At 42.6% G+C, this 13676-nt stretch overlaps 2 protein-coding genes across 7 annotated transcripts in view; one reads left to right on the top strand and one right to left on the bottom strand.

Moving 5' to 3' along the window:
* Nucleotides 1-13676, bottom strand: part of LOC133639945 (centlein-like) — a 771455-nt gene that overhangs the window by 165658 nt on the left and 592121 nt on the right. The window contains exon 1 of one of the 5 annotated variants that reach the window (XM_062033670.1): nt 10662-10838. The exons of 3 other annotated variants lie outside the window; for them this stretch is intronic. Coding sequence is in view for 1 of the 2 variants with exons in the window: in XM_062033665.1 (XP_061889649.1) it covers nt 10411-10428 (18 nt within the window). In the remaining variant the exon portion in view is untranslated. Of the gene's footprint in view, nt 1-10410; nt 10625-10661; nt 10839-13676 lie in introns of those variants that run through there. One more of the 5 variants, XM_062033665.1, reaches the window with a different exon arrangement.
* Nucleotides 10562-13676, top strand: part of bnc2 (basonuclin zinc finger protein 2) — a 586671-nt gene continuing 583556 nt past the window's right edge. For both annotated transcript variants that reach the window (XM_062033659.1, XM_062033662.1), the window contains exon 1: nt 10562-10959. In XM_062033659.1, coding sequence (XP_061889643.1) covers nt 10942-10959 — 18 coding nt within the window. In that variant the 5' untranslated portion in view covers nt 10562-10941. The remainder of the gene's footprint in view (nt 10960-13676) is intronic.

The raw sequence follows: 13676 nt of genomic DNA, 5'->3' as shown, positions 1-13676 counted from the left end.
TTCATTGAGGTTAGCTAATTTGACTTGTTTTGGAAAGTCTTGACAAGCCAAATTTTCTTGTTCCATTGGCAGATAATTTTGCTTGGATCAAATTAAAATACCCCTAATTTTTGTATTTTTTTTCTTCTTGTTTTTGAACACTGACTTTTTGCAGTGTGGGACCAGTATAGCCAGTATAGACCCTGGCCAATTTTGTTTAACCCAATGCGGTCAAAAAGTTCGGGGACCCCTGGCTCAGCCTATCAGTGTTAGCATGACATATTTAGATGTTCCGCTGCCAAAATATACAGTAGCAGTGGAAAAACTGCTCCCCTTGTCTTGACAATGCACTCCTGTCACGCTTTAGCGGAGTCACTTAAAGGCACCTAATCTCCCACAACTGTGATCATGCAAATGCTCATGCATGAAAAATCCCCCGCCCTCCCACAAAGAACCCGGCGACAAGCTCCGCTGTGCCGACACGTGCAGGCAGAGCGAGGAGGCGAGGCGCACAACACGACACTCCGTGGAGAGTTGGGAAAAGCGCGTCTCCGCCTGCCGCCTCGAGGTACGCGGGGGATATTGTCTGTGATGACGGCGGGGGGTGGGGGGGGGGTGTGGCTGGCTTTGATGCTGAAGGAAGCGGAGAAGTGCGGCGGGTGACACTTAAGAGCCACGGGTACCAACGGAAGACTTGCTTGTACAAACGCCAGTTGGGATGTCAAACTCAAAAGAGTGTTTAGTCGAACATCGGCCCCGCTGGGTGGGAAGAAGTTTGAAGACTTTGTACGGTTAATTTGTCAAATGTCACACCTTGAATAGCATTAGGTGATGTTGCAGTAGCGAGCGCACGTGTACGTTGTGTAATGACGCTTGTTTATTCTCGGGCCCACAGAGGACTCGTCAGACACTCTCCACCTTAAAGCATGAGCCGTCCTCATGCTAGATCCTGTGAGATCTTACAGAGACATCATTGATTACCCTTCCCCTCTTTTTCCAGCCAGAAGACACAACACATCGGGACCCCTGGACAATACCAGCTCGCCACAAACCATTTGACCGCGCATGTGACGACTTACCCGTCAGGTCATGTGTTTATGGCAGGCTCAGGGACCTCACATTTGACGGAGTCATCATAAAGGAGCCATTGATGTAGGCCCTCAGGCGCAGTATGTACAGTACATGCCTGCGTGTCACAGTCCCTGAAAGCTTGCCAGCATGTATGGGAACTGCACCGTTCCCCCCTTCCCCCGGGATCTTGTCCTTTTTCTTGCTAAAAGGTTAAATTGCACTGAGGTTGTGTTTAAGTTCTTATTTCCCCCGCGTAGTGGAGAAAAGACCAAGGACGCGGGACATCGATCACACTAAGTAAAGGTTGCCCTCTTAATAAAATAACATCGGGATGAACTCAGAACCGAAAGCAATGGGGGCATTGTTGAGATTCTGAGCATCACAGTGGTACCTCAGTCTTTGGACACCACTTTTCTTAGGATTCGGTGTTGTGAGAAATATTTTTGCCAACATTTTGCTCCACTTTTTCTACACCGTCTCCGGGCCCCTTTCTGCAATAAGTTCCTAACTTTTCCTCTTATCTTTCTTCCTAAGTGGAGTCCATTCAAATTCATGACGTGTTCTTAAACGCCCAAATTGTTCCCACCTGCTGTTCTTACACAACAATTACACAAGGCGACTCAGTAAAGAATCTGGGTATGATCTTCGACACAACTCTCTCGTTTGAGTCACACATTAAGAGTGTTACTAAAACGGCCTTCTTTCATCTCCGTAATATCGCTAAAATTCGTTCCATTTTGTCCACTAGCGACGCTGAGATTATTATTCATGCGTTCGTTACGTCTCGTCTCGATTACTGTAACATATTATTTTCGTGTCTCCCTATGTCTAGCATTAAAAGATTACAGTTGGTACAAAATGCGGCTGCTAGACTTTTGACAAGAACAAGAAAGTTTGATCATATTACGCCTATACTGTATATACCTGTACATATATACCTATATATACTGTATATATACCTATACTGGCTCACCTGCACTGGCTTCCTGTGCACTTAAGATGTGACTTTAAGGTTTTACTACTTACGTATAAAATACTACAAGGTCTAGCTCCATCCTATCTTGCCGATTGTATTGTACCATATGTCCCGGCAAGAAATCTGCGTTCCGGCTTATTAGTGATTCCCAGAGCCCAAAAAAAGTCTGCAGGCTATAGAGCGATTTCTATTGGGGCTCCAGTACTCTGGAATGCCCTCCCGGTAACAGTTAGAGATGCTACCTCAGTAGAAGCATTTAAGTCCCATCTTAAAACTCATTTGTATACTCTAGCCTTTAAATAGACCCCCCTTTTTAGACCAGTTGATCTGCCGTTTCTTTTCTTTTCTCCTCTGCCTCCCTCTCCCTTGTGGAGTGGGGGGGACACAGGTCCGGTGGCCATGGATGAAGTGCTGGCTGTCCAGAGTCGGGACCCGGGGTGGACCGCTCGCCTGTGCATCGGTTGGGGACATCTCTGCGCTGCTGACCCGTCTCTGCTCGAGATGGTCTCCTGCTGGCCCCACTATGGACTGGACTCTCAGTCCAGTCCATAGCTATCACGTTAGCTTCGTAGCTAAAGAGCTTCGCCGATGTATTGTCGTGGAGATAAAAGTCACTGTGAATGTCCATTTCGCATTTTCAACTCTCATTTTCAAGCGGATATAGTATCCGAGGTGGTTTAAAATACAAATCTGTGATCCACAATAGAAAAAGGAGAAAGTGTGGAATCCAATGAACCCTTGTACCTAAGTTACGGTCAGAGCGAAAAAAGATACGTCCTGCACTGCACTCTAGTCCTTCACTCTCACGTTCCTCATCCACGAATCTTTCATCCTCGCTCAAATTAATGGGGTAATCGTCGCTTTCTCGGTCCGAATCGCTCTCGCTGCTGGTGTAAACAATGGGGAAATATGAGGAGCCCTTCAACCTGCGACGTCACGCTACTTCCGGTACAGGCAAGGCTTTTTTTATCAGCGACCAAAAGTTGCGAACTTTATCGTCGATGTTCTCTACTAAATCATTTCAGCAAAAACATGGCAATATCGCGAAATGATCAAGTATGACACATACAATGGATCTGCTATCCCCGTTTAAATAAAAAAAAATTCATTTCAGTAGGCCTTTAACATTAGACAATAGAAGTAAGGGAACATGTCACACTTAAGAACAAATAGGCCACCCTAAGAGTGCTCTGGAGCACTCGTAGATTTTGTTCTTACCTACGAACAAATCCCACCTAAGAAAACATTGGTGAATACAAAAATCTCCTTAAAAACTTCGTAAGTGGGCCTAAGAACAAAATTTGTTCTTAAGAACGGTTGCTGAATGGGGCCCTCTGTCATCATATGACAGACCTGGGCAATTATTTTGACTCGGGGGGGGGGGGGCAAATTTAGAGAAAAAAATGTGTCTGGGGGCCGGTATATCTATTTTTAGGAACACTAATACAAAACCTCACAATAATGTCTGATTGAAGGCTAAAAAAGTTACGACAGACATTTTACATTTTTTTACTGAATGAGACACTCAGAATGTACATGAAAATAAAACATGTGGGATTTACAATATTAACTATGAACGAAAAAACACTGAATATTGTGCAGTCTACACGTATCTCTTATGTGTGACTGCCATCTACTGGACACGCTTATCATGACACCATGTACTAAAAAAAAATTGCTTTTGGGTTGGTAAGCACAACCAGAATTATTCCGTACATACTCGCACCGGGTTATAAGACGAACCGTCGGTTTTTGAGAAAACGGAAGGCTTTTAAGTGCGCCTTACAGTCAGAAAAATATGGTAATTTTTTTTATTTCTTACTTTTTCAACTAAACAGTACATGACACATTTGTTTTTGTTTTTAAATGATGAGGAAAAGCTGCTATTTCAATACAATTTCTAGGTCTACTGTTCCTTTAACAGCCTCCTCATGAAGAGATCTTGGGCCAAATTGACCTTTATAACGCACTGTACTGTATGTGCTCCTCTAGTGAGTGACTGGAACTTAATGAAGAGGAGACCCTCGGAGGGTCCGATGTCCCAGGAGGAGGTGGCAGGTTCAATAGCTCATTATCATTACCGCCGCTTAAGAGCTGCTGCTTGAGTAATGAACAGTGGGGAGTTGTCACGGCAACAAATAAACACATACTGAACTCTCCATCTGTATTAAAAGATACTGTGGCAACTTTGCTATTAAAACAAGTCAAAAACACTGAATATGTTTTTGTTTTTTTTAATCTGTTTTTATAGTCAAAACTGAGCATTACTAGCTTTTTGTCATGTACAGTATCTCATTAGATGACACAGCTGTACCTAAATATATACAGCGTACATGCTGACAATATTGTAGAAGAGGACATTTGGCTCATATATGAGTGTGTAATACCTCGTTTAATTAGCATGGCAAGCCCTCACAGTAACAGACGTATGGTCTTCACTCTCCCACGGCCTTGGCCGAGTTATGAATATGCATAACGTGGGACCTCCGTAGCTTGTTACTCGCCGACGAATTCTACACAGATCCAATCCCAGATCTATTATTTACACCTTGACCAAACATGCAAGCGGGGCTCCCAGACACTTGGCTTGATTGGAAGGACGGTCCAGGGATTCATCCACCTGTGTACCAATATACACCTTTTAAAGAGATGCATGCTGTATTACAGGGGCAAGGCTATCACTGCCCCACCACCTCAAGCAGATGGAACTGTTTTTCTTTTCCTTCCCATTTGTAAGTCCTATCTAATACACAACCGGGAGTCAAATGGGAATTTAATTTGCATGACAAGAGCTGATTCTATATTATCCATCCATCCATTCAACCATCTTCTTCCGCTTATCCGAGGTCGGGTCGCGGGGGCAGCAGCCTAAGCAGGGAAGCCCAGACTTCCCTCTCCCCAGCCACTTCGTCCAGCTCCTCCCGGGGGATCCCGAGGCGTTCCCAGGCCAGCCGGGAGACATAGTCTTCCCAACGTGTCCTGGCTCTTCCCCGTGGCCTCCTACCGGTTGGACGTGCCCTAGGTCCGGGCATCCTGACCAGATGCCCGGACCACCTCATCTGGCTCCTCTCCATGTGGAGGAGCAGCGGCTTTACTTTGAGCTCCTCCCGGATGGCAGAGCTTCTCACCCTATCTCTAAGGGAGAGACCCGCCACCCGGCGGGGGAAACTCATTTTCGTCCGTGATCTTGTCCTTTCGGTCATAACCCAAAGCTCATGACCATAGGTGAGGATGGGAACGTAGATCGACTGGTAAATTGAGAGCTTTGCCTTCCGGCTCAGCTCCTTCTTCACCACAACGGATCGATACAGCGTCCGCACTACTGAAGATGCCGCACCGATCCGCCTGTCGATCTCACGATCCACTCTTCCCTCACTCGTGAACAAGACTCCTAGGTACTTGAACTCCTCCACTTGGGGCAGGGTCTCCTCCGCAACCCGGAGATGGCACTCCACCCTTTTCCGGGCGAGAACCATGGACTCGGACTTGGAGGTGCTGATTCTCATCGCAGTCGCTTCACACTCGGCTGTGAACCGATCCAGTGAGAGCTCTAGATCCTGGCCAGATGAAGCCATCAGGACCACATCATCTGCAAAAAGCAGAGACCTAATCCTGCAGCCACCAAACCGGAACCCCTCAACGCCTTGACTGCGCCTAGAAATTCTGTCCATAAAAGTTATGAACAGAATCGGTGACAAAGGGCAGCCTTGGCGGAGTCCAACCCTCTTCTATATTACTCACATCTTAAAAGCAACTCATTTGCAGTCGGTGGTGAATCATCGGAGCAATGTTTGGCGTCATGCCACACCCACATCTTATAGCTTAGGCAGAATTTGTTTCACAATTTATCATCCCTTATATGTGTAATATCTGTCATATCCATACTTGCCAACCCTCCCGTTTTTAGCGGGAGAATCCCGGTATTCAGCGCCTCTCCCGACAACCTCCCGGCAGAGATTTTCTCCCGACAAATTCCCGGTATTCAGCCGGAGCTGGAGGCCACGCCCCCTCCAGCTCAATGCGGACCTGAGAGTGGGGACAGCCTGTTCTCACGTCCGCTTTCCCACAATATAAACAGCTTGCCTGCTCAATGACGTCATAACATCTAGGGCTTTTAGAGAGTAGAGTGCACAACAAGGAGACGAAGCAGAAGAAAGAGGAAATTACAGACATGGCGACGCCGTCGACGAGCAAGATGAAGAAATACGCTTGCAAGTTCCAAAACGAATGGAAACAAGGATTTCAGTTCATCCAGGACAGTTTGAAGGGGAAGGTGTATGTTGCCTGTAAATTTTGTAGGACAGACTTCTCCATTGAACACGGTGGCCGAAATGATATACTCATCATGAACGGAGAAGTTAAACAGGACAATACTGACATCTAATGGATAGCCACCGGAACACTGAAATATCAGTATATAAAAAATCAAATATTTTTTTTTTTCTATGTAAATAAATATATATATATATATATATATATATATATATATATATACATACATATATATATATATATATATATATATATATATATATATATATATATATATATATATATATATATATATATATATATATATATATATATATAGCTAGAATTCACTGAAAGTCAACTATTTCATATATATATATATATATATATATATATATATATATATATATATATATATATATATATATATATATATATATATATATATATATATATGAAATACTCGAGTTGGTGAATTCTAGCTGTAAATAACCATGCCCCCAACCACGCCCACCCCCCACCTCCCGATATTGGAGGTCTCAAGGTTGGCAAGTACGGTCATATCTGTCTCTTCATCAACGGCACAGCAGTGGAGATCGTAAGCAGCACCAAGTTCCTGGGGGTGCAGATCACTGACAATATGACCTGGTCCCTACACACCGGAGCTCTTGTAAAAAGAGCTCAGCAGCGCATGCACTTTTTGCGTCGGATGAAAAGAGCACGGCTCCCTCCCCCCGTTCTCACCACAATCTACAGAGGCACTATAGCAGTGGTTCTTAACCTGGGTTCGATGGAACCCTAGGGGTTCGGTGAGTCGGCCTCAGGGGTTCGGCGGAGGTCAAAACACACCCGACTCATCGTGTAAATACAAACTTCTCCCTATCGGCGTATTACGGATACGGCAACAGCAGAAGTCAGACTGATTTGCAGGTGTGTCATTTGTTGTGAGTTTATGCACTGTGTTGGTTTTGTTGTTTGAACAAGGTGATGTTCATGCACGCTTCATTTTGTGCACCAGTAATAAAACATGGTAACACTTTAGTATGGGGAACATATTCACCATTAATTAGTTGCTTATTAACATGCAAATTAGTAACATAATGGCTCTTAACTAGTCATTATTAAGTACTTATTAATGCCTTATTCTGCATGGTCTTATTATAACCCTAACCCTCTAACCCTGGCTCTAACTCTCTAACCCTAACCCTAACCAAATAACTGTAAATTAAGTCTTTATTACTTAGAATATGTTCCCTTAGTGTCCAAATAACTCTAAATTAAGTCTTTGTTACTTAGAATATGTTCCCTATACTAAAGTGTTACCAAAAACATATAACTTTGTCTTGAATTTGAAAAAAACCAACATTTTATTTTTCACTAAAGAAGGGTTCGGTGAATGCGCATATGAAACTGGTGGGGTTCGGTACCTCCAACAAGGTTAAGAACCACTGCACTATAGAGAGCCTACTGACCAACTGCATCTCTGTCTGGACTGGAGCCTGCAGTGCCTCAGACTGGAAGTCTCTCCAGAGAGTGGTGAGGACGGTGGAAAAGATCATCAGGACTCCTCTTCCTCCTATCCAGGAAATCGCAAAAAGCCGCTGCCTGACCAGGGCTCAGAAAATCTGCAGAGACTCCTCCCACCCCCACCAAGGACTATTTTCACTGCTGGACTCTAGGAAGAGGTTCCGCAGCCTCCGTAGCAGAACTTCCAGGTTCTGTAACAGCTTCTTCCCTCAGGCCATAAGACTCTTGAACGCATCATAATTATCCTCTCAATTCCCCCCAAAAATGGATTAACTGGCTAGAATATAAAGACAATATAACATACATCCATACACGTGGATGCATATGCAAAAGTGCAATATATTTATCTGTACAGGAATCTATTTATTTATATCTGCACCTTATTGCTCTTTTATCCTGCACTACAACCAGCGAATGCAACAAAATGTTGTTCTTATCTGTACTGTAAAGTTCAAATTTGAATGACAATAAAAGGAAGTCTAAGTCTAATTTTAACCGCATTTTGTCCAAGTCCCTAGGAGGAGTTCATTAAAGTGCGACATATTATCAATAAGTACACCATGCGCATGCGTTTCCCTGACATGCGCCGTAGAAGCAACAAAACAAAAAAACACTGGTATTTTTCAGAAACAAAAATCATCATATGACGACTTAACTCATTCCTGTCACCTCTCTAGCTCCAGATGGCGCTGTTTCTCCTTTCAGCTCATATTTTCTCATTAATACAGAGCAGCATTTGAATGTGAATGTTTATAATACAATCGTATTTTTAATTTTTAAAAGTAATAATTTATTTTGATGTATGTTTCTTTTTATGTGTACTAAATTGTTATCACTTTTTAGGCGTTGGTAACTTTTCCATTTCCTCTTAATGCGGGGGTTAGCAACCCGCCCAAGTGGCTCCATGGAGCATTTTTAAAAAAGGATTGAAAATAGAAAAAGACGGGTGGAAAACATAATTTTTTTGGTTAAATATGTTTTTTGTGTGAGGAGAAACATGACACATCCATCCATCCATTTTCATAACATTAGGCACACCTCACATTTTAATGGCATTATGACATCGATGCTCACTTTTAACCGACATTCAAGTAGCAAAATTCCACTTTTAAAATGTAAACCACCACCAAAAAGTGACTTTTTAACAGCCTGCGACACATAGTCTTTTTGATAGTAGGCTATTATAGCTAATATAGACACTTACATCATGTGTTGCCTTCATTATAACACTTATATAAGACTTTTCCTTTTATGCGGCTCCAGACAGATTGTATTTTTGGTCCAATATGGCTCTTTCAACGTTTTGGGTTGCCAGACCCTGTCTTGATGCATCACCTGGCCATAACATTAGGCACACCTCACATTTTAATGGCATTATGACACTGATGCTCACTTTTAACTGACATTCAAGTAGCAAAATCCACTTTTAAAATTTAAACCACCACCAAAAAGTGACTTTTTAACAGCCTGCGACACATAGTCTTTTTGATAGTAGGCTATTGTAGCTAATATAGACACTTACGTCATGTGTTGTCTTCATTATAAGACTTATTTACGGCTTTTAATTTCTTGCGGCTCCAGACAGATTGTATTTTTGGTCCAATATGGCTCTTTCAACGTTTTGGGTTGCCAAACCCTGTCTTGATGCATCACGTGGCCATAACATTAGGCACACCTCACATTTTAATGGAATTATTGTTAGGATCCGCTGCTCGGGTCACAGTTTGTTTACTTTTTAGTGTCACGTGTGTTTTCAGCACCTTGTTTTTGTTTCTGTTGCCATGACGGCAGATTGTGCTCACCTGCCTCTGGTTAGCGTTCGGGACGCGCACCTGTTGCCCGAGCGCTAATCAGAGGGCTATTTAGTCTTTGCCCGGGCCTCACTCGGCCTGGCTTGCTAATTTGCTTTTACGCAACAGCTAACGACTACTTTGATTCCTGCTAGTTTTCATGCTATGCTATTTTGCTTGCTAGCCCCCACGCTAGTCCCCTTTGTTTTTTGTCTTCCGTGCTATGAGCACGTTTTGGTTTTTTCTGTCGGATTTATTTGCTTAAATAAATCATTTTCCTACCTGCACGCTGTGTCCGAAGCCGTCTGCATTCCTGGGAGAACAACCTCGCACCACAATGCGACCAGGTCGTTACAATTATGACATCGATGCTCACTTTTAACCGCCATTCAAGTAGCAAATTCCATCCATCCATCCATTTTCTACCGCTTGTCCCTTTCGGGGTCGCGGGGGATACTGGAGCCTATCTCAGCAGCATTCGGGTGGAATACACATTTAAAATGTAAACCACCACCAAAAAGTGACTTTTTAACAGCCTGCGACACATAGTCATTTTGATAGTAGGCTATTGTAGCTAATATAGACACTTACGTCATGTGCTGCCTTCATTATAACACTTTTATACAGCTTTTCATTTTTTGCCGCTCCAGACAGATTAGATTTTTTCAATTTTTGGTCCAATATGGCTCTTTCAACGTTTTGGGTTGCCAAACCCTGTCCTGATGCATCACCTGGCCATAACATTAGGCACACCTCACATTTTAATGGCATTATGACATCGATGCTCACTTTTAACCGGCTAATATAGACACTTACGTCTTGTGTTGCCTTCATTATAAGACGGAGTTCCGTTCCGGTGAGTTTGAAGGCAGGGGATTATTTAAAAAAATCGTCCTTGTGGCTTTTTCTTAAAGTAAGACTTATATGTTGTGTTCGTTGACTCATTTGGCGGAAGAAGAAGAAGAAGAAGAAGAAGAAGAAGAAGAAGAAGAAGAAGAAGAAGAAGAAGAAGAAGAAAAAGAAGAAGGGGACGTGGTGATTGCGCGTCACCATCTGACTTTCCAAACCTGCTTTGACGCGCTTGTTGGAGGAGGAGAGGAAGCAGCAGCAGCGAGAAGCACCCTCGAAGCCAAAAGAATAACGACCACCGCTAATCACCCAACCCGGAAAAGTGACAACTAACCCGGCGAGAAGTTTTCCAACCGACCACTGAGAGATTCACGGAACACACGGCGAGGAGAAAGTCCCCCTCCGCTGGAGGGCGAAAGCCGACTTTTTTGGGACGCGGACAAGTTTTGCACACTACCAAAAAAAAAAGTGCCAGGAGTTTCGCCGGAGTTCTGCCAGATGCAACATGCAACCATGGTAAATACGTTTTTTTTTGTTATTCTAATTAATCATTTACAACAAATTAGAATCTGATTTAGTCGTTTACAACTTTTATTTATGTCATTTGAACGCATCAGTGCATATATAAGTTGTGCTTGTACTGCGAAATTGTATTCATTAATAATGATTGATGAATTTTTTAAAAATACACTCCAGACAGAATTAAAACTTTTTTTTTGTCTCATATTGAATTTTAAATCACTTGGAGACTGTTCGAACTACAAGTGTTCACAAAGTACACAGAACACGAATTATGATGAACATCTTGAACCCTTTCCTCCCTTTTTTTTAATTGACACAAATATTATTTATGTATTTAATATTTGTTTGCTTACTATGGTATATTATGTATTCATTATTTATTTGTTCACTGTTCTGATACAGAGCACAAGGAAATGGGATAAAATTGCTATGTTAAAAGAAGGGTTAGGATTGAATAAACTCTGATTCTTCCTACTCCTTTTCGGACATGCTGTAATGAAACAACTGGAATTGTGTGATGCATTACAATTGTGTCGTATGCATGTTCCAAATTAAAACTGAAATTGCACTTTTAAAACTTAAGCCACCATCAAAAAGTGAATTTTTTTTTTAACGGCAGTTCTACAATTGAATTGCATTTATTTCACTTCTGATGACAGTTTTGATATATTTAGGAATCTTTAGGCAAACGTGTTATTTTAAATGCATTTTCATGCTCACGTTGACATTTGTCACCTTATTAAGCTTGTTTTTGTAATAGCCACTGTTTTGTTTTGTTACATTGATATGGTGATGATGATATTTCATAGTGATGTCTTCTAATCTAGAGTCCATGCAATCTGTAACGCAAGTAGCAAAACACACACACACACACACACGTCATGTCCGTGTCGTACATTATACGAGACAGCTAAGAGGAAGGCGGGAGCAGAAATAACGAAACAGTGCGAGATAAATGGCCCCCACTTGAAAGCACCACTAAAGTACTTTCACACATTCATCAGTGAGTGTGTGTCTCTTGCACAGTATTTGTAGCCTGGCCAATGTGTGTGTGGATGTTCTGTAAGGCCCGATCCGGTGCTGCTAGTGAAGAATGCCAATTTACATTCCAGCGGTGTCATTTCATTACTTTTATCAGTGTGCTGCTCTCTTCACTATGGCAGCAGGAGCAGCAGGTAAGAAACATTTCCCCTCAGCACAACAAGGCGGCCGCCTCGCTCCGGCAGGTGTTTGGAGTCGGCCGGATCCGAATCACGAGAGTGAATTGTGAGCGCAGATAAAACTGCGAGGAAAAAAGCTCGTAAAAGTAAAAGCAGAAACTCCCGAGGTAATTGTTGGCGAAGTTAAAAAACGTAAAGTATGACGTTGGGGTGATGCGTCACGGCATACCGTGCAGACACATCGTTGTGTTTGAATAGCTTAACACAGAGTTTTTCAACCTTTTTGGAGCCAAGGCACATTTTTGGCGTTGGAAAAAATGCGAAGGCACACCACCAGCAGAAATCATTAAAAAACAAAACTCAGTTGACATTAAAAAGTAGTCACAATTGTTGGATATGACTTTAGACCAGACCTGGGCAAATAAGGCCCGGGGGCCACATGCGCATACTGTATTTCCTTGAATTAGCACCAGGGCGGTAATTAATTTAAAACCTCTTCTCACTCCGGCGCTTACCAAAGGCATGCGGTAAATGTAAGCATGCGCTAATTATTTTAAACCCCCCCCCCCCCCCCCCCCCCTCTTCTCACTCCAGCGCTTACCAAAGGCATGCGGTAAATTTAGGCCTGCGCTTATACATTTGAGTGTGATGTAAGGATACCATCATGCAAAGCACATTTAATAAAAAAAACGTTATTATGGTCTTACCTTTACTTATAAATGAAGTCCATGTGCAGCTCCTTCTGAACAAAAGCATCGATAACTTGTTTATAGAAGTCTTCCTTATCTTTCTTCAGTTTTAAAACTCTCTGTCTCGATGGAAATCTTCCTTTAATTATTACCTCCTGCTTCGATTGAAAGTCCAGTTTAGAAAACTGTTTTATTTTAGATATGTAATCCTCCATGTTAAAAGTCCAGGCGAGAGGAAAAAATAAACGATCGCTACTAACTGTTGCTGCTTGTTGTCCCATCTTCTGCAGTACCGGTAGTCGCAAGAAGGATCACTAGCGCCCTCTACCACCAGGAGGCGGGAGTCATTTAATGACTCATATTTGACACATGCAGCTACGGTATATTAATAAAACATAGCTGCTTAGTGTTCTTTTTAGCATATTCAATAGCTTGGACCTTAAATCCTACTGAATAGCTCTTCCTTTATGCGATTTTAAATGATTGAAATCAGCCTCCTCCATTTTGAAAATGATGACAGGTGAAGTGTCACTCGTGACGTGACGAGTTTGACCCGGCGGAAATTCTAGGCATATGCTAATTATTTTGCGAAACAAGTTTGACCCGGCGGTAATTCTAGACATAAATAAATTATAATGGGTTATACTTGTATAGCGCTTTTCTACCTTCAAGGTACTCAAAGCGCTTTGACAGTATTTCCACATTCACCCATTCACACACACATTCACACACTGATGGCGGGAGCTGCCATGCAAGGCGCTAACCAGCAGCCATCAGGAGCAAGGGTGAAGTGTCTTGCCCAAGGACACAACGGACGTGACTAGGATGGTAGAAAGACATGCGCTAATAAAAATAATATTTT

This window comes from Entelurus aequoreus, linkage group LG22, assembly GCF_033978785.1.
Source record: "Entelurus aequoreus isolate RoL-2023_Sb linkage group LG22, RoL_Eaeq_v1.1, whole genome shotgun sequence".
Taxonomy (NCBI): domain Eukaryota; kingdom Metazoa; phylum Chordata; class Actinopteri; order Syngnathiformes; family Syngnathidae; genus Entelurus; species Entelurus aequoreus.
Note: the sequence above shows the minus strand (reverse complement) of the source record. Positions and strands in the feature narration are given on the sequence as shown.